Source organism: Hevea brasiliensis, chromosome 14, assembly GCF_030052815.1.
Source record: "Hevea brasiliensis isolate MT/VB/25A 57/8 chromosome 14, ASM3005281v1, whole genome shotgun sequence".
Taxonomy (NCBI): domain Eukaryota; kingdom Viridiplantae; phylum Streptophyta; class Magnoliopsida; order Malpighiales; family Euphorbiaceae; genus Hevea; species Hevea brasiliensis.
In genome coordinates this window covers 88,632,720-88,652,526 of record NC_079506.1, presented here as the reverse complement: position 1 = coordinate 88,652,526, position 19,807 = coordinate 88,632,720, and the positions used below count along the sequence as shown (strand labels likewise).

The following is a 19,807-nucleotide window of genomic DNA, read 5'->3' as shown; positions in this document are numbered from 1 at the left end:
TTGCAGTAACAAAAGCCTGTAACTGAAATGACCTCCCATGACCTGAAAGACCAGACAACTAATTCATCTACATTTCATTCATCTACAATATATATATATATATATATATATATATATATATATATATATATATATATATATATATATATATATATATATCAAGAAAAATCAAAGAAAACCGAACCAAACCCTAAGATTTTTAAATTTTGATTTTTAATTTTTTTAATTTTTATATTTTTGTTATTTAGATTTAATGTTGAAAATATTAAATTTTATAAAATTTGATTTGATCGGTTTAAAACCAAACCAAACTGATATTTATCAGTTTGATTCGATTCGATTTTCTCTTATTAATCGATTTAATTCGGTTTTTAAAATTTTTAATTTTCTATTTTCGGTTTTATCGGTTCAGTTCGGTTCGGAACCGAACCGACCATTTGCACACACCTAATAGCCAGCTACAAGGATGAGATTCAAGTCAAATGATCTCTATAACCTGTAGGTTTCCATGATTATAAATTGATGTTTATTCCAAATATAAACTTTAAACAAAAATTAAAAAAAAAATGATAATTATTCAGTGTGCAACTATTTTATCTTCATTTTATGCCATAAACCAATCAAAGCCGACAATCTCTTGTTAAGCAGAATATCCAAAATGGGCCAATCAATATTTGATTTGTGTGCGTGCAAATTGGTGGGTATGATGGAAAAGAATTCAACAAAGATTCTAGACATGAAGCAGTTTTCTATTTATTGTAGCATTAATTTAGATGCAACTGCAGAGGATTCAATATCCTAATTGCAGTAACAAAAGCCTGTAACTGAAATGACCTCCCATGACCTGAAAGACCAGACAACTAATTCATCTACATTTCATTTGGCACATGAGAATAATCTACTGGAGAATGCAAAAAATGCTTAGAAAATGCAGAATAAACCTGTGTCAGGAACTGATCATCTTGCTGAACATGGATTGAATGGAAAAAATCCCCAACAAAACAAACATTGGATATCAACAAGAGCTCCCCTTTAGCTTCCCATAACCAGACATGACTAAGCAGAAAACTCCAGCTCCGCAGGCTGAATATACATTCCTGCTAATTTTGATGATGATGAGGTAATCCATAGAAAAAAAAATCACCCAAGTGAGTAGACAATTCGCTCGGACATCTCTGCACCTACAACCCTCTTATATCTGAGTAACTGAGATTCCAAGTAACTCCTTTGTCTGGGGCCAAAAGCTCGTTGTACATCCTTGAAGAAGGTGGTGACACAGTGAGAAGAATCAGAATTATATGTGAAAGTGACCTACAGTGTTTGAACTGTTCAGCAATTCTTTTAGAAAATATTACCCTTACATTTTTGTTAAATTTCTAAACTATCCTTCGAGCTCTAATGAACAAAGTATTTCTAATGTATGGTTTTTAAATTTTCAAATATATCTACAACAGCTAAACACTTTGGCATTTTTTCCTTAAAGCTTTTGCCAAATAAATATAAAATTCATGATTAAGACAAATAAGATCTTAGTTGAGCAAATTCCTCAAGTTCCTCAAATTTAAGAACTTGTATTAATTTTAATTTTTAAAATATTTTCAAACCATGATGAGCAAGAACCCTACCAAAATCAAACTGGAGAAAGAGGAAAAATCTTCTCCCCCTTCCCAAATTCATGACTTTGAAGTTTAATTGTCTTCATCAAGATTAAGTCTAAAGATCGAATTGGCTATTTAAGATAGTAGTGAAATAATTATCATAATCCTATTATTGTGATACAAAACAACACATCTAATAAGCATCCACGGTAACTAGTTATAGACAACAAATGAGATAGTGGTTGAACCAGTAGCAATCCGTATCATATTAGTTGTATGTCTATTAATATTACCGGTTTCCTTACAAAGGACAAGCTTTTAATAGTGAGATTATATTTCTATTACCAAAGCATCCTATAATGCTCACAATCATTAATTTCATCCCAATAATTTTTTGATCAATCAAGGTCCGGACTCTGGAGTGACAACCATACTGAAAGAAGATCACAAAACTGATAATTAAAATGTGTGAGAAAGACATGGAATAGAGTTTACATACCTTATATCTCACACGGGATCCCTTTAACCCAATTAAAATATCACCAACATCATTATTTTCCAATGTCTGACCACTAGTCTCTGGACCTGATTCATCATCAGAACTTTCAGATTCAGCTTCAATCATTTCTTCACTGTCATCTATAAGAATATCATTTGTGTCTTCATCACAGTTGTCATCATGTTGCATTTCAATGACATTTTCAGAAGCATGAGGCAGTAAAGACTCTCCATTTTGTAGAAGCGCATGATCTGACAAGACAATGTATGGCTTTCTATCAAGCAAAGGGCTTGCAATATTACATGGAACCCACCTGGAGATGATATATCAACTTGTCAAACTCTGACTCACCAAAGGAGAGGCTAATTTCAATAATGGAAAATGGATATTTGACTTAGGTAAACATGCAGAAAATCAAAAGCTTTGGCCTCGTAAATGAAACTTAAGCTTATATTTAAATGTACAATATCAATGCAACAGGCAAAATTGGACCCAAAGTTGTGGAGCATGATAATAATATAAGATTGGGATTGGCAAATATCAAAAGCTTTTCTGTTTAACCTTTTTGGCTTTCCAACCTTTTTCTGATTTGAAACATTTTCAGGCACAATCTCTAGCCCTCAAGCTGACCAGGCTTGAACCTCCCACTTAATCACTCTTGCCCTTTCTCAGCTCCGCTCTCCCAAAACCAAAAGTGAGACAGAGATAAACTCAACTCAACTCAACTAAGCCTTTATCCCAAAAATTTGGGGTCGGCTATATGGATTCGCTTTCTCCACTCTGAACGATTTTGGGTTAAATCCTCAGAAATGTGTAATGCTTCTAGGTCATGTTGTACTACTCTCCCCCAAGTCAATTTAGGTCTATCCCTTTTTTTCTTTCTATCCTCTAACCTAATGTGCTCTACTTGTCTAATTGGAGCCTCCGCATGTCTACACTTCACATGACCAAACCACCTCAATCTCCCTTCTCTCAACTTATCTTCAACTGGCACTACTCCTACCTTTTCTCTAATACTCTCATTACGGACTTTATCTAGTCTAGTATGGCCACTCATCCACCTTAACATTCTCATCTCTGCAAAAGTGAGACAGAGATAGAAGATTAAATTCTTTCCTACATCTAATGCATGCAACTCTTAATCCAAACTTACCCTCCCAAGCTTGAGTATATGTGCAGGGAATATAACTGTATCAAATATGAACTAGCCCTGCAACTGCAAACTGTTTGACCTAAATTTATCTACGGGCAGAATAGATATCATTAATTGATTAAAAAAACAGAAGTTTGCAAGCCCAATTGACATGAATATATTTTATAGCCTAAGAATTACAATAATATGACATCTCAGAACAGGACCCAAGATTACTCGTTAAATAGATTGCTTTCAGATGTCAAAATAAAACTTAAGTAAATGCCCTTAGATATTGCTCTCAGGAAACTGTTGAATCTAAATGCTGTACTCAGAAGGTTGGGACTAATCCTACTAGAACAGAAACTACAAAGTGGATAGAAAGACTCACACCCATTATTTAATGACAATTTGCTAGATGTGATGGGTAACTTACTGGTAACGGAGAGGACAGAGAAGCTCAGATGGGCGATATGCTGCTTTATATCTCATCTTGCTGCAGGAATGAATATAATAGCCAAGATAATAATACTGAAGACTAGGGCAATGGACCTGATTCTCCGTCACCCAGCCTATTTCCTGCAGTGCTGAATACTTGCCGAGTGATAGAAAGGCAAAATCTGGATCCCAGAATAGATATTTACTAGACAAACATTTTGGAAGAATATCAATCACACCAACAGCAATAAGCTTGCCATCAACAACATATTGCTGATGAAAGGAGCCAAATCCACAAGGAGGAACTCTACCATCACCAGAGGGTGGAACCGGAACTAAGGGTGTATCAACCAGAAACCTCCTGTATGAGATTTCAGTAACATGATCTGGTGTATCATTATGCACTGTCATCTGATATCTTCTATACAATGCAAACTCTTCAGGATCAAAACTGGATCTTTTCAAATGTATCTCTAATTTCCGCCTTTTCAGCTGAGAATGTTTTGCACTCTTCCTCATACAACAGACTTTTCTTTTACACCCTGCAGCAGACTCTTTAGAGCCAGTAACAATTTGAGCACCTTCAGTGGAAGAAGCCTGCGTTGCTGTTGTATAAAAATTAATGTGTCCATTGCAAGCCTTGACGGACAACCCACTAGTTTCTGACAACTGATTTAAAGCAGCAGCCAACTTTTCTGCAATAACTTTAGGAGACAGATTATTATTTTCTGCATTATGCCTTGGGTCATTTTCGGCAGCTAGCACCCGCCTTATAGTGGCTACTATTTGAAATGCAATATTGCTAGAGTACAAGAGGTCATTTGCTCCTTCAGCTAGCAGCTTTCTTTTGGCTGGAGAAACCTGCTTGACAGAAGCTTTTGGTAATTGTATACTGCAAAGAAAATCCCCGCTTTCTGCACAAGAACGGACTGCATTGTCAACTTGATCTGACAAATACTTAGCAATATGCTCTGCCCTATTCTTCTCCTCATTTTTTGAAGACAAAGATTCCTTTGTTCCAGAGCTTGAAACTTCATGACATGCACAGCTGCATGTACCTTTGGAGACTTTTGGATCATCTACAACCTCCACTTTTTTATTCACATCCAGTGAGCCATCTAAAAACCTGGGCATTTAGCACTATCAGCAATCAGTATGTAACTACGGTTTATCAAACAGAAGTGCATTCAATAGAACTTAATATTAATATGCTACAAATTTTATGAGCCATTCCTGAATAACTCAAATATCTGTCAACAAAAGAATCTCCTAGGTTGGCAATTCCAACGTAGGTTGAAATAAACTCTTCTCTCAGCACAGCAACCTCATTTTTGGTGATTAAGCAGCTTATACCTTCAAAAAATCTTACCGTGTGAAAAGTGAAAATATATTCTTAAGTCATAATGTGAAAGCTACCTATGCATGTCCTGCACGAACTCGCTATAATCTCGAAGACTAAATTGAAATCACTTTAATGAAACCAGATAACAAATACGTACCTTTGCATTCTTCTAAGGACACGGAGTTGTTCCTTTGAAGGGACAAAATTACTTGCCCTTAGCCGAATAGTATAAGATGGGCAACATGTCTTTTCCATCTCAGGTTTGTAGAGGAAACAGCCAGATCTTCTCCATCCTCGGTCAAGAAGATCTATAAAAGCAGGATTTGATTAAATGGATGTTAATCAAATAAGACTATTCTCATTAATCGAGGGCTGCAAATGTAAGTTATCAGAGGAAACAAAATTATAAAAGAAAATGAGAAAAGCCATCAGAAGTAAAACTACTTTTAGCTAATATTATTACCTCATCACATTTTGCAACATTACACCTGACTAGCCCGGTTTGAAGCAGCACAAATTTCAATAGAGCTTCTTTATATATATAGGGTGCAATAATAAGAGAAAAGAAGATGCAGAAATCAAACATACCTTGATAGTCATCAACCGTAATGCTTCGTGCCCACAAACCTTTAAAAAAAAAGAAGGAAACATAGCAAGAAAACAAAAACCATCAGGTTGATGATTAGTAAAAAACAATCAAGCGATTGAAAATAGAAAACTTAGATGAAGAAACTAATCTAATTCATATATTCAGGAAGTATTTTCCAACAAGTGCATCATAGTATCCACTTGGCGTATATTTTCATTAGAGCTACCAAGCATATCATCCTTACCCACATTCAAATTAGAATTTTGGCATTCTTTGATTGTGGAATCAAACACATAACATTTGAATACAGCAAAAGAAAAGAAAAAGGAAGAAGGTTACACTAATCCATGCTCTAATCCTTATTTGATTGTGCCTAACAGAAATCCCAAAACCGACATCATCTCAATCAATATATGTAACAATCTAAAACCAACCAAAATTAACCAAAACCCTGAAAATTCAAAAAGGCGAGAAGTTTAAACATTTTTCATTAAAACAAGGAAAAAAAAAAACCAAACAAAATAAAAATACAAACCATGAGAGATACTGGTGCGGCCAACGGATTTGCAGTAACCGCAAGAGCTCCGGCGGCGGCCGCAATCCACCACGACGGTTTCCCCTCCGCTATTGCTGCTACTGCTAGTGCCAGCTTCGCTTCTTCTCATCTTTCCTGCCATTTCTCTCCTTCCTATCTGTCTCTTCCCATCGAATTCTCCTTGTACCACCAACTCTTCATCGACACCAGATAAAAGCGACACCGTTCCTTTGTTTCAATCGCAAGCCTCCATATTAGTTTGTTAGAGAAATTAATGAAAGGGGGGATAAATTATTTTTCCATTTTTATTTTATAGAATAATAAATACTCCTTCCGTCATACTCACTTCATTAAAAAAAAAAATTATATTTTTATATAAATTAAAAAATATAATTAATATAATTGAATTTTTTTTTTTTTTTTTTTTTTTTTTTTGCAGTGGTAGATATTGGAAGCTGATGAAGTTTGTAAGAGCAAGGGAGAAAAAGGACGGGTTAAGTAATCATTTCCATTGGATGAATGGAGACTAAAACTATTTTTTAGAAATAAATATTATTTTATATTTTATTAAAAAAATATTCAATTATTTTAATATTTTATAATTAAATTTATTAAATTTAATTTTAAATTATTTTTTAATATTATATAATTAATATATTAAAATATATTTTTCTTAATAATAGCTACAATAAAAAATATGTGATAAACGTGGTGGAGAGATGATTGGATTGCTCTAATTGGATCTACTTAAAGCCCAACTTAAAGTAGCCCATTGCTTGTAATGGTATGTAATGAATATATAATTTTTATTTTTTTTAATTCTAAAGAGGGCGTAAATCCGAGAGAGACCCAACACAACTAGCTTTCGCTAAGAACAAGATGAGGCCACCTATAACGCTATTAACTTAATATATATATATATATATATATATATATGATTGCGAAGTTTGATAAAATTATCATGTTTTTATTAAGTTGTATTTTTTATTATTAATTTAAGTATGTGCGTTTATTTATTTTTAAGAAAAAAAAATAAATTAAGACATAATCATGTTAAATCGAGTTGAAACTTAAAATACTTAAGCTCAACTCATTAAATTTTTATTCAGTTTAATAACAAAAGCTTAAATCACGTAAATTTATTAAGTCCAAACTTAATTTAATTTAATTCAACTCAAATTGATTCAACTAAGGATGACAACGGGCAAGATACCCGAGAAAATCACCATACCCAAATCCGAATCCAATTAATATTTTCAAAACTTGAACCCATCTCAAACTTGATTAAAATTTATTTTCAACTATCCGAATCCATTCCAAACCAATTGTTATTACCAAAAAATATCCGAATTTGTTTAATTTTACATATTTAATTAATAATCTATATAAAAAATTATTTTTATTAATAATTTATATTTTAAAATTTTAATAATTTCCTAAAATATTTCAATTTTATTATCTATAAAATAAAATATATAAAAAATTTATAAATATTATTAAAAAATATATATTTTATATTTAATTAAATATTTATATAAATAGGTTCGGGTAATGGATACCCAACATATAAAACCCGAACCCAACCGGAACCTGTTACGTGTATTAAATTTCAAACTTGAACCGGTCATAAATTTAATTATATACTACCCAAACCCGTCCTATTAGGATTCGATCGGATCAAATACCTGTAAAAACCTGACCCATTGACATCCATAAATTCAACTCAATTTGCATTTAATTGCATTTATTAAGTCTGTGAATTCAATCAAATTGATAAGTTTAATTAATGGAATTACTAAAAGATTATAATTTTTACTAATTATTATCCAAAACACTAATCAATAAATTATAATAATTAAATCAATAATTATAGTGAAATTATTAATTAAATTATAATGATAATAAATTATATATATATATATATATATATATATATATATATATATATATATATATGAATTAACTCACAAGCCTATAAAATGATAAATTTATTAACTTATAAATAAATTAATTCACAAGCTTATAAATTAGTAATGTTGAGAGTCTAAATAAGCCAAATAATAGTATGTTTAAACTTGACTTATTAATTAAACGAGCTTTAAAATTAAGTTCAAGTTTAACTCATCAAGTAAATGAATCGATCAAATTTAAACTTTTATCAAATTAAACTTAAATAGATCACTAATAGCTCAATTAATTTACATTTCTAAATAGAATATTTTATCCTTTTAATAGAAAATATCATGCTCCTTATATAGTTTAAAATATATTCATAAATAAAATCATAAGATATAAATATATTTTCAATTATATATATTATTATGTAAAATTTAAATTTTTTTAAAAAAGTAAAATTTAAAACTTTTAATATTTAGAAATTATATTAAGATTTGATTTAATTTTATGCTAAAATTTATTTCATTTGTAAATAAATCCTATGATATAATTTGTTTATAAATAAATTTTTTTATTTAATATATTTTATATTAAATATGAAATTCATTTCAAATGAAATGAATTTTACGTTTAAAATAAATAAAATAATATAAAATGAGAGGATAATTTTATCACTTGAAATATATATAATTTTAAGTTTAAAATTTATTTGTAAATTCTATCAAATTTGATGAAATTTGATTTAGTTATGATAAATTTCATAAATTTAATTATTAATAATTTTTATTTAAACTAAATATTAAAATTTTAAATTTATAAATAAATACTATAAAATTTTATAAAATTTATATTTACACGAAATACTACTTAAGGCCCAGCTTAACATAATCTCATTGCATTGAAATTTGCAATTTGTCAATTCAAAATCTCTTATAAATGAGAAGGAAAAAGATAGGGAGGCTACTATATTCTTCTTTGTCCTTTTGATAATGAAAGAAAGATTAGAAATCATACGGCAACTTTCCCAATACAAATCCACAAACCATCTTTGGAAGTTTCACCTTTTTAGCATAATAGACAATATTAGTACAAATAACATTCCCTTTGAAACAAGCTTCTATATTTAAATTCATTAGGATTATGGGCCTGTTTAATATTATGTTAAAATTATCATTAAAAAAATTATTATTATTTTTAAATATATTAATTAAATAATATTAAAAATAATTTAAAATTATTATAAATAATTTAAAATTATTATTAATAATTTTTAATCACAATAACACTAAAATAATAAAATAATATTTTTAATTATTTTTTAATATTTAAAATAAGATTTTTATTTAAAAAAAAAAAAAACAGTTTTAGCATTCTAATCTAAATGCTAAACAGACAATATTATTTGTGTTGTGAATTTTATGAATTTTTATTTTGGGATAAAAAATACAAGAGCCTTGGAGAGAGATAGAAAAAAGATAGACAAAAATGGGGAGAGAAACAAATGAGAGAGACGAGAGAAGGAGATAGATATAGAGAACAATAGAGAGACAAAAGATATAAGGATGGAGAGACATGAAGAGAGGCATAGAAAGCAACAAGAGAGAGAATGTGACAAAAATTGAAGGAGAGAGGGTGGAAAAAGCAGAGGAGAAGATGGTGAAATAAAGAAAGTGAGCAAATTTAATATAATTTTAATGATAATAAAATTTAATATTAAAAATTAATTAATATACATTTTCATAATTATAAAGAACTTGGAATGTCCATAAATTAAGTTGTAATTGATCATAGGGTGATTTACAAGAATGGTTTTAGATATTTTCAGTATTCATCACTATATTTTAAGAAACTTATTAAAATGTCCATAAATTTTTATTTTATTAAACACTTTAATTTTTTTATTTATTTTTAAAATATATTTTAACATATTTTATCAGTCAAATTTCTAATAATTAATTATTTATTATTATTAATACTTTTATCATCCATTTAAAAAAAATAAATTGTAAGGGATGTTTTGATCGTTTTCTTAAATATTAACAGTTAAATGAGCAAAAGGACAAAAGTGTTCAAAGCAATTAAAATTTTGACATGTTTTAATAATTTTTAAAAATATAAGATTAAATTATTAATAATGGCATTACCAGGGATGTTTTTGTAATTCACCCTTGATCCTAACCTTTAGAACCAGAGGGCAGTTTCGGGATTTGATTAAATGTTATCCATCCGCCTAGAGAAGAATCTTCCAAAACCTGATAAAACGTAGCCTTTAAGTGAGAGAAACTCTCTCTCTTCACCATTTTCCAGTTGTCCTTTCCAGCAGCAAAATCTCACCACGCCCATAAATCATTCACACAAAACCGCCGACCCATTCCAACGAGAAACTTGTTACCTCTCCTCTATTTTACCATTTCGCCCTCTACTTCTCCTTCTAATTACTCTCATTGCCACTCTCCTCCTCTTCCTCCTACTCTCTCTCTCTGTTCACTGTAAGTCTGTGATCTCCACCTCTCAGGCTCTCACCTTCTCTCTCTCTCTCTCTCTCTCTCTCTCGAGTTTCTCTTTCTAAACGGTCTTTAAACTTGGTTTCGCAACAATGGTAGTTCTCTTCTGAGCTCGCTTCGGCTTTTGTGAGCTCTCTCTCTCTCTCTCTCTCTCTCTCTCGGTTGGTTTTGGCTCTGTAAAGAGAAGCGAACGTTAAATGCCGCCATTGGAGCTGGATTTTGGATCTAACTTTTCACTAGTTTTATCTCTGGAAGGGAGCTTGTAGATGTTAAATTAGCATTATTATGCTTTCTGGTGTTTCGAGGGGTGAGTTGGAAGCTAAGCTAGGTTTTAGGTTTTGTTTGTATTTGTTGTTCGATCTGTGAATTGTTGTGAGTTTTTACTTTTCTCCAGAGTTGAGAGAGGGCGAGGGAGGTTGGAGGTTCAGATTCGTGGAAATGAATCGTAGTTTTAGGGCTCAGGACTCGCAAATGCAAATGGCAGCGGCTGTGGTGAAGCAGAGACAACAGTTAAGGGCGTCAATGATGAAGGAGAAGGATGAAGAGCTGGCGTTGTTTCTGGAAATGAAGAAGTGTGAGAAGGAGCAAAATAATCTCCTCCTAAATAACACTGAAGAGTTTGATGCACCTTTAGGTATTTTTATTAAATAATGCTTTGTTTTTAATTTTGGGCTTTTTGGATGTCGATCTGGTGTAGCTAGACATTGATTGAACTGTGAAATTAGTTATCTTCTTGTCGAGTAATTTGCTGTTGTGTAGTTATAGCATCTGGTTCAAATTTCTTCCTAAAATATCGTCATTAGGTGATTTCAGCTTTTGGGTAATAATGTTATCTTGTATTATTTCAAAAATTGCAGTGTCGAAACCTGGTACTTCTCCTATATTTAATATCTCATCTACCGCAACGCCCGCGCGGAAAGCCAGTGGTGCTGATGATTTTCTCAATTCTGATAGTGATAAAAATGACTACGAATGGTAATTGAAAGCTTCTTTTTTTTATTTTTTTTTTATTTTGCTTTTTAGAACGTTGCTTGATTCATATGATTCCATATATCATTTTTGGGGTCATAGTCATTATGGGGTCAGTAGAGGTTTCTATTAAAGAAGAATGCAGCTGGACGATATACTTTTAGGAAAATAAACCTTTTATTTTACTTTTTCTTCCTTTAGCTTGTGCCTACCATGAAAGGACGACTTGATAGTTGAAATGAATGGTCTGTTTCCAGAGTTCTTAGAGAAGGAAAGGAAAGGAAAGGAAAGGAAAGGGTATGTTAAAGGTTGATAACATTTGCCGTTGATAGAGGTGGATACTGAGTACATGTTATAAATGTGACTGATGACAACTATACACATACCTCTTATACAATGGAGATGTTCCTTTCATCTTTAGGCAGCAATGAGAGCACGCCTAATATAATACTACTTTACTGACCTTATATAAGTTGTTGATAGCAGCTGAATAGAATTTGTGTTGATAAATTTTATCTTGCAAATTTAACTTATAACATTGGAGAGGCGAGTCATAATCTTGTCACCTGTTTAAAATTTGTTAAAATCTGTGTCAATTTTTTTTTTTTTTTTATCTTTCTTATATCTGATTGAAAGTGCGTTATTCTACACTCATTAGTTGCTGCTTCATGCTGGTAGAGAAATCTTTTAAATGCCTTCTCATCTCATTTCTTATGCCCCCCTCGCCCCCTCCCCCCAACAGTGCACACGGAAAAGGAGATTTTGAGGTTTCAAGTGCTGGTACTATGTCTTGATTTCTTACTGACATCAATAGAAATTATTTCTTCATTCTAATTTAAGAAACCTTGGCCACTATTATTTATACATGTGAGCTGTGTGACCTGCCAAAGAGTGATCCCTAGGCCTTTTTCTTGTCTAAGAGGACAGATGATAATTTGTCGTTCCCAAGGCTTGACCATACTTTGGTGTAGAAAAACATTTTGATGTACTGCTGAAAAGGTTTTTCTTGTACTGGTTTGTGCTTGCAACTTTTGAATAATCAATGGATACCATTTTGCACTAATGCTATAATGAATTTAGGCTGTTGATTCACATGCATCTAGCAATTTAAAACTGATGATTACTTTAATCATCTTCTGCTTTCAGGCTTCTAACACCTCCTGGTACCCCTTTGTTTCCTTCTTTGGAGATGGAATCACAAAAGACTGTTATGAGTCAGATTGGTACTCCAAAGGCTCGTCCCACTGCCCTTAAATCTAGAGTAAGTGCATAATCTTACAATTTTTGGCCAGACAATTGTTCTGCTTTGATTTTATTACATTGTAGTTTGATATTATAACTGATTACATTTGATAAAACTGCTCTTTTTTTATTTTGGTTGGTTATAGGAAAAAATTTAATGTTTTGGACCGCCAGTCATCAAGCTTTAGAAAAAGGAAAGGTCATTATTGGAAACCACAGAATTGCATGATCGCTACTTTTTTTAAACCATTAAATATATGCAACTGTGCAAGATTCTTTCAAAATCCATGAAACTTCTTTCACCCATTAATTATTAATAAGGTTCTTTGCATGCCTTGAGTTTCTTACTCATTTTCCAGTTCCTTGATCGTGGATGTGCTCTGAACATTGAACTTTGGAAACAATAAAGAGTTTAATCCCTAGCTGCAATAATTTGAGAATTATAGAGAAGTTATTTAATCCCTGGCTGCAATAATTTGAGAATTATAGAGAAGTTATCTATGAGTGCTGTTGCTATTTGTTACCTTTTCTTAAACATTGGCTTAAACACCTCAGTCAAGATAATTATTCAAGAGTTATTTCATGGTTATTCATGAGCTGGGAAATTGACCAAAAACATAATTTCTAAGTGCAATATGTTGGCTTTCATGATAATGTACTCTATTCATTAAAGTTTTTGAGGTCTTATGATTATCCAATTCATGAACTGATGATGCTGAGTTAGTTTTGTTCGTTGTGGTTATAGCTAGCAAACCCTCAGATGGATCCTGCTACAAGGGGCAACTTAGTATCTAAACAATCAGCTTCCTCCCCTGGGTTGAACTCTTATGGTGCAGGGATGCGCAGGCCTTCATCATCAGGTGGTCCAGGATCACGATCTACAACACCAAATGGGCGCCCTACATTGACCATATCATCTAACCCTTCTAGATCTTCAACACCTACTTCTCGGGCCAATTTGCATTCATCTAAGTCAGTAGTTTCTGCAACTAAGTCAGCAGTTTCTGCAACTAAGCCAACTGTCTCTGTTAAGCCCACTGTTTCTGCAACAAAGCCTACTGTTCCTACTAGATCTTCAACACCATCAAGATCCACTGCAAGGTCATCAACACCAACTACGAGGCCTTCAATTCCTCCACCTAAATCCACATCGAGGGCATCAACCCCAACCCGACGGCTATCCACTCCATCAAGTGCACCGACTATGTCTGCTCCTGTTAAGTTGACTTCAGTTACCAAGACAATGCCTGCAACTGCTACTGTATCTGGTCCTCCTGTTAAGTCAATTCCTTCAGTTACCAAGACAACACCCACAATGGCAAGAAATCCAGTGCCATCACGCGGCACTTCTCCAACTGTAAAATCTAGACCATGGAAACCCTCAGAGATGCCTGGTTTCTCACTTGATACTCCACCAAATTTGAGAACATCACTACCTGAGCGGCCGCTTTCAGCCACTAGGGGTAGGCCTGGAGCACCCAGTTCTAGATCTTCCTCTATTGAACCTACTCCTAATGGGAGAGCAAGACGGCAATCATGCTCTCCTGCAAGAGGACGAGCCCCCAATGGCTTTATGCACACAAGTGGCAGCTCTGTTCCTGCAATTAGTCGTGGGCATTCCAAAGTTAATGACAATGTGAGCCCTGTCATAATTGGAACCAAAATGGTTGAAAGAGTGATAAATATGCGAAAATTGGCTCCTCCTAAGCAAGATGATAAACTTTCTCCTCATGGAAACTTGTCTGGGAAGTCATCATCACCTGACAGCTCAGGCTTTGGAAGAACGCTTTCAAAGAAATCATTGGATATGGCTATAAGACACATGGTATGTATTTTACTTTAGATTTGATATCCTTGGTAGAATATAAAAATGCCGATAGGGTTTTCATTTTGAATTATTTCAATTCCTGGTACATTGTTGTTATTGCGTAAGATAGTTGTCTTTCATCTCCAGACACTGATGGTAATTAGTTCTGGAATTTAAGTTTCAGAAAAAAATGCCAGTTGTCCTTCCTCCTTTTTATGTGCTTAATATCCAATAGAGAATTGAGTGAATAGAAAACTCAGTGGCAAACATTTATTTGTTGATCATTTACATGATCTCATTTTGTGTTGAGCAGGACATAAGGCGAAGCATTCCTGGTAATAATAGACGGCCTCTGATGACCAACATTCCAGCATCTTCAATGTATAGTGTGAGATCAGGTTCTACACGAAGTAGAACAGTTAGCGTGTTAGACTCTCCTCTGGCAACAAGCAGTAATGCTAGTTCAGAAGTGAGTGTCAACAATAATGGTTTTTGTTTAGATGGGATTGAATTAGAAGATGATGTCAGTGAGAGAGGTGGCCGATCTCCTCTGCGAGGCAGGTGATAGTTGGAAACATATATCTGTGATGTATCACCTCTTATTATTATTATGGGTTTTCAACCAGCTTGACAGCTGAAAGAGAAACCTATTTCTGGAAAGAGAAGAAAACCGACCAAAATGCATGCGTTTGGTAATGTAAAGTTTGTTAGATTGCTTGGCGATTAATTTTTCTGTAATCCATGGTCTTTTTATTGTTAGGGAAACCAGTTATAAGTCCTACGGTTCTTCTTACTCATTTTCTACAAGGTGAGGTATTTAAGTCCTGCCATTATTCTTGCTGATTTTCTTCGAGGTGAGGTATTCTGCTCTCAAGTTGAGTAGTAAAATCCCGTTATTGAACCCCAGATATCAATTCACCTCTCTCATCTTTGTTCTTCACTTCATATTTTTTTCTTTTTTATTCTTTTTTTGAAAAATTCTAGAGCACATTGGTTTAAGAATTTAAGATCTCTTGCCAAATGAAAGAAAAGAGTAAAGCAGAAAAGATTTACATTTCCCATGGTTAAAAGTCTCTCTCTCTCTCTCTCTCTCTGTTTTTTTTTTTTTTTAAGAGAAGCATTGTGTTACATAAATGGCTTAACATTAATTTCCGAAATCTTTATGTCCAATGATAAACTGTTAACAGAGCAAAAGCAGGATCATAAATTATGCTTCTTGTTCAATTGCACATATCATTGATATAAATTGTGGAACAATTATGATACTAAATGCCCTAGATGAATTGGTTTCTTGATGTCTAGGATGCTACTGAAGTAGAAAAGGAAAGGAAAGAAGGGAAAGAAGAAAATGAGAGACTGAGAGCTGCACATGGGATGTAGGTAGGGCTATAGCAAATATCTATTTTGCAGGCTATTTGATGGAAGCAAATCCACTACGGCACCAAGAGATAATAATACCAAGAAGAAGATAAGGGTTCATATGCAATGGAATATTTCTAAGCTGGACCTCATATCTCCTGTGACTTGCAGTTTAAAAACAATTGATTGACTGCAATTTGCAAAGAAATGGGACTCCCATGGTACTTCACCTGTTTCCAGATGAAATCATTAACATTCAGTAGCTGGACCACATCCCTCAGCTGAAAATTGAATTAAGTAGCTGGTTCACAAAACCAATGCCCACAATATCGATTTTCAAACCATCAAAGTTATCAACTGCTGTAACAGACTCATTAGAAACCTCACAACCGTTGGGAAACTTGATAACATCGGATTCCTCAGTTACCACATCCTTAAATTTAAGGTCAAATAAATACCAACACGAACTCAAGCTAATTGAACATTTTGCTCCCCAGTACTCCAGCTTATCTACTGGTTGTGGCCTCGAATATTAATACTCGTGTTGCAGGCTAGAATTATAGGAGCAATAAATTAGGAGATAAACAAAACGACCAAGTTTTCCACATAGGAAAGACATGACATATAATCTTGCACAATCTGAATGTATGTAGCATGTCCACCTGACAATCCTGAAGCCACACTACAAGGTAGAGTGTAGAAAAGCTCTTGCATTTCTTTCAGTGCATGTAAACTAACAACGACATCAATAATAAACAATCAAGCAACAACCTCAGGAGTGGTTACCACAGCTGCAGCCTTAACAGAAGCAGTAGCAGCTGGTGCTGGTGCTGGCGCTGGAGAAGGCTTTAGGTGGGGAGGTGTGTCATGCTTCAATTTAATAAGTATCTGGCGCATCCTCGAGAGTTCAGTTGGTTTCCCTGGCTTTGGACCTTGGATCACAACAATGCCAGGCTTCTTTTCCTGATCCTTCTTCCCTCTCTTCTTCTCTATGGCTGGCACTTCATTAGGAATGAGCTCTGCAATGGCCTTCCAATAATTCTTATCAGCCTCAGCATAGAATTTCTCCTGGTTGGCCAAAAATATCTGACAAAGAGGAGAACACGAATCAGAAGAGTACACATTTCATTGCTTGATCTAAATAGAACTTGGTGTTTAAAATATACATTTTGGGAAGCCTTTCCTTACAAAAAGCAATTCACTTGTTAGCCAAAACAAAACAAAACAAGTGCATGGTCAATCTAACCAGCTGTCCAAATAACCTCCAAGCTAGTTCATCAACTTCCACAATTCATGTTTGTGCAAAAGTTTAGGTTTAGCATGAAAGTTTTGAATATTTCCCTTCCTCAGTCTGCACCACATGATTTTGCAGCTCCCCTTCTAAAGTCATGGGAATGTCATATAAAAAAATTCACCATATATAATGCAGTAGATGATGGCTTTTTGATAAAAACGGGGTTGTTTTGGTGCCAACAACCATCTAGAGTTCTCGTACAGCAACAAATTAATAACCAAGAAAAACTCAAACAGATTTTCTTAAAGACGCAAGAGAGGTTAGGCCATTCCTATAATAAAATGGACACAATCACTCATATAGTAAATATCATTTTGGATACGCCAGAAAAGATAGGACCATGCTAGTGCATGACGAATGATTTCTAGTAATATCAACGGTGGTGCCTGAAGTTTTTTGATCAGACACAATTTTTTCCCCTTCAAGTAAGTTGCTTACAATGAACTGCACATGCGAACATGACTCACTAGTAGTTCATGTTCTAAAACTGGTGCCTAGCCAAAAAATTACATAATAAGATATATTAACCAACCAATAGATGGAAAAAGGTGTGGGACAGGGAAAAAAGACCTAATTATGTGATAGTGAACTTAGCCTCATGAACAACCAGGACGCTGATGCCTTAATATTAATGATTATCCAAAGTTTCTATATTCAGTAATTGACATTTAATATTCCATTTTATTGAGCCTTGCATAATATCTGTACGGTTTTTTGACTGAGTCACAAAACAAGCCAATCTTGGCTGGAGTCCATAGATTTCTATGGTCATAAAGTTGTTGAGACAGACTACGATCTTTTTGGATATGCTAAGATTATTCTTCTTCTCAAATAAAGCAAATTAACAAATACATACAAACCAGAATTCGTCCCAGTCGACTACCGAAGCAAATATGCATCAAATTCTCACTGATTAGATTAACATTCTACCCATTAAGAAGTTATGAAAGCATGACATGGATGAAACTTGACACTTTTACATGCACCCCTTACCATTGATTAACACAAGTCCTCTTCCTTTCAGATGTATCAAGTACAATGATAAGTGTGAAATTTGAGAACATATCTTCCACAACCAATCACAAAGTTAAACAAAGTGGGAAATTGACATTATTAAGCAAGACATCATCTTAAAATAAGAAAAATAACAACATCTAGCTCAAAAGTGCAAAAACCAATCTCACCTTCTCCTTTTCCCTAATAGTGACTTTATTATTCTCACAGGTGATCTCCCTCTTCCTGTAGAACTCAACCTTGTATTCACCAGCTTCCTGAATTATTTGGCTCAATAGCTCTTTTTCCCTCTTCTCCTTCTCCTCCAATCTTATTGCATTCTCTCTGAATATCAATACAGCCACAAGATAAATCACCATCGTCTAACACAATTGGGTCAAAAAGCATCAATATGACACACAATTACCAATTTGAAATCCATCTCAATTAGCGAAACAGAAACAGCTGAAGCTAAAATTTTTATACCAGCGAACAATCAATCTAAAACCTTTTTCCCTCGGTGCAATGAAAGAGCCCCATTGAAACACATTCTACTCGTAGATTGGTTGAATATTTTCAAAAATGAACTTTAACCCATGAAATTAGCAAAATTTCACTAATTCAAACAAATTTGCAATTTTGTATTAATTGACTCAGGTTCGACACTCACAGAATCTAAACAGCTTAGAAAAACAAAAATTAAACTTTGCACAATCTGATTAAGTATTGAAATGGACAAAAACAAATCATTTTTCTCTGGAGCCAAACAGACAGTCAAATAGAAAAATACATCTACCTTCTCCATTCTCTGAGGGCAAATCCCTCATCAGTCCCCATTTCCGATGAAGGCGGCAAAATCGGACCGTCCGATCCACCAAACTCTCCACTGAACCCCTTCCCATTTTCCTCCGGCTCGAACTCTCCGCCAGGTGCGTTGAAGGGCTCATGCGAATTGAAAACTTCATCTCCGACAGAGAAAGAGTCGAATTGCTCCGAGTTGTAGTCGACGTAGCCACCGTTGTCTTCGTCCAAGGGTCGAGTTGACTCAGACTGAGCGACTGAGTCGTCGAACGAGTCGCCAATAGTATCCATTGTTTCTGAGCCTTCTTTGTACGGACAAACGTAAAAGCAATATGTTTGGGGGCGTGGTATAGAAGAGATCTACTGCGAGTGATATCTGGTGACGTATTGGGCCTCAGTCTCTTCATGGGCCTAGTAATTGGGCTAGTTACATGGGCCTGTAGTGCAATTTTATTGGGCCTAATTAATTTGAAGGTCCAATAACTGATAATGAAATAACTGATAATGAAGAAAGAAGTAGAGAGAATTACAATAAAAATTTTACTTATATTCTATTTTGATAAATTATGAAATATATTCATTGCATTAAAAAATAGTATTCTTCTGCACAGTGAGTCAGATTTTCTGATCAAATCGATTTATAAACTTTAAAAATAAGCTGATTTATTTATTTATAATAATTTTTAGGCTCATAAATTAAAATTATAAGTTAAAAAAAATAAGCTAAAGATTTAATTTTTTATTTTGGTGCTCATAAATTAGTATGACTAAGTATATTATTATATTATTCTTATTTAATTTTTAAAATT

General features: G+C 33.6%; 3 protein-coding genes across 4 annotated transcripts; 1 reads left to right on the top strand and 2 right to left on the bottom strand.

The window, feature by feature from the left end:
- Positions 1 to 728: 728 nt before the first annotated feature.
- LOC110633288 (arginyl-tRNA--protein transferase 2) lies at positions 729 to 6,480 on the bottom strand. 2 transcript variants are annotated; one of them, XM_058133735.1, is made up of 6 exons: positions 6,134 to 6,480; positions 5,598 to 5,636; positions 5,167 to 5,317; positions 3,666 to 4,793; positions 2,098 to 2,410; positions 729 to 1,311 (listed from the first exon to the last, which is right to left on the bottom strand). In XM_058133735.1, exons 1-6 carry the CDS (start codon positions 6,273 to 6,275, stop codon positions 1,141 to 1,143), a joined length of 1,944 nt encoding a protein of 647 aa, XP_057989718.1. In that variant the 5' UTR covers positions 6,276 to 6,480; the 3' UTR covers positions 729 to 1,140. The 2 variants fall into 2 exon arrangements, with proteins under 2 accessions (XP_057989718.1, XP_057989719.1); XM_058133736.1 differs by having other exon boundaries at positions 729 to 1,257; positions 6,134 to 6,475.
- Positions 6,481 to 10,305: 3,825 nt separating this feature from the next.
- On the top strand, positions 10,306 to 15,496 carry LOC110633285 (uncharacterized). Its single transcript, XM_021781803.2, has 6 exons — positions 10,306 to 10,840; positions 10,928 to 11,167; positions 11,391 to 11,508; positions 12,649 to 12,763; positions 13,490 to 14,569; positions 14,865 to 15,496. Exons 1-6 carry the CDS (start codon positions 10,819 to 10,821, stop codon positions 15,114 to 15,116), a joined length of 1,827 nt encoding a protein of 608 aa, XP_021637495.2. The 5' UTR covers positions 10,306 to 10,818; the 3' UTR covers positions 15,117 to 15,496.
- A 995-nt stretch (positions 15,497 to 16,491) lies between these two features.
- Positions 16,492 to 19,341, bottom strand: LOC110633286 (clathrin light chain 2). The gene is made up of 3 exons (XM_058133734.1): positions 18,994 to 19,341; positions 18,389 to 18,542; positions 16,492 to 16,996 (listed from the first exon to the last, which is right to left on the bottom strand). The coding sequence occupies exons 1-3, from the start codon at positions 19,287 to 19,289 to the stop codon at positions 16,670 to 16,672; spliced, it is 777 nt and encodes a 258-aa protein (XP_057989717.1). The 5' UTR covers positions 19,290 to 19,341; the 3' UTR covers positions 16,492 to 16,669.
- Between the last annotated feature and the right edge of the window lie 466 nt (positions 19,342 to 19,807).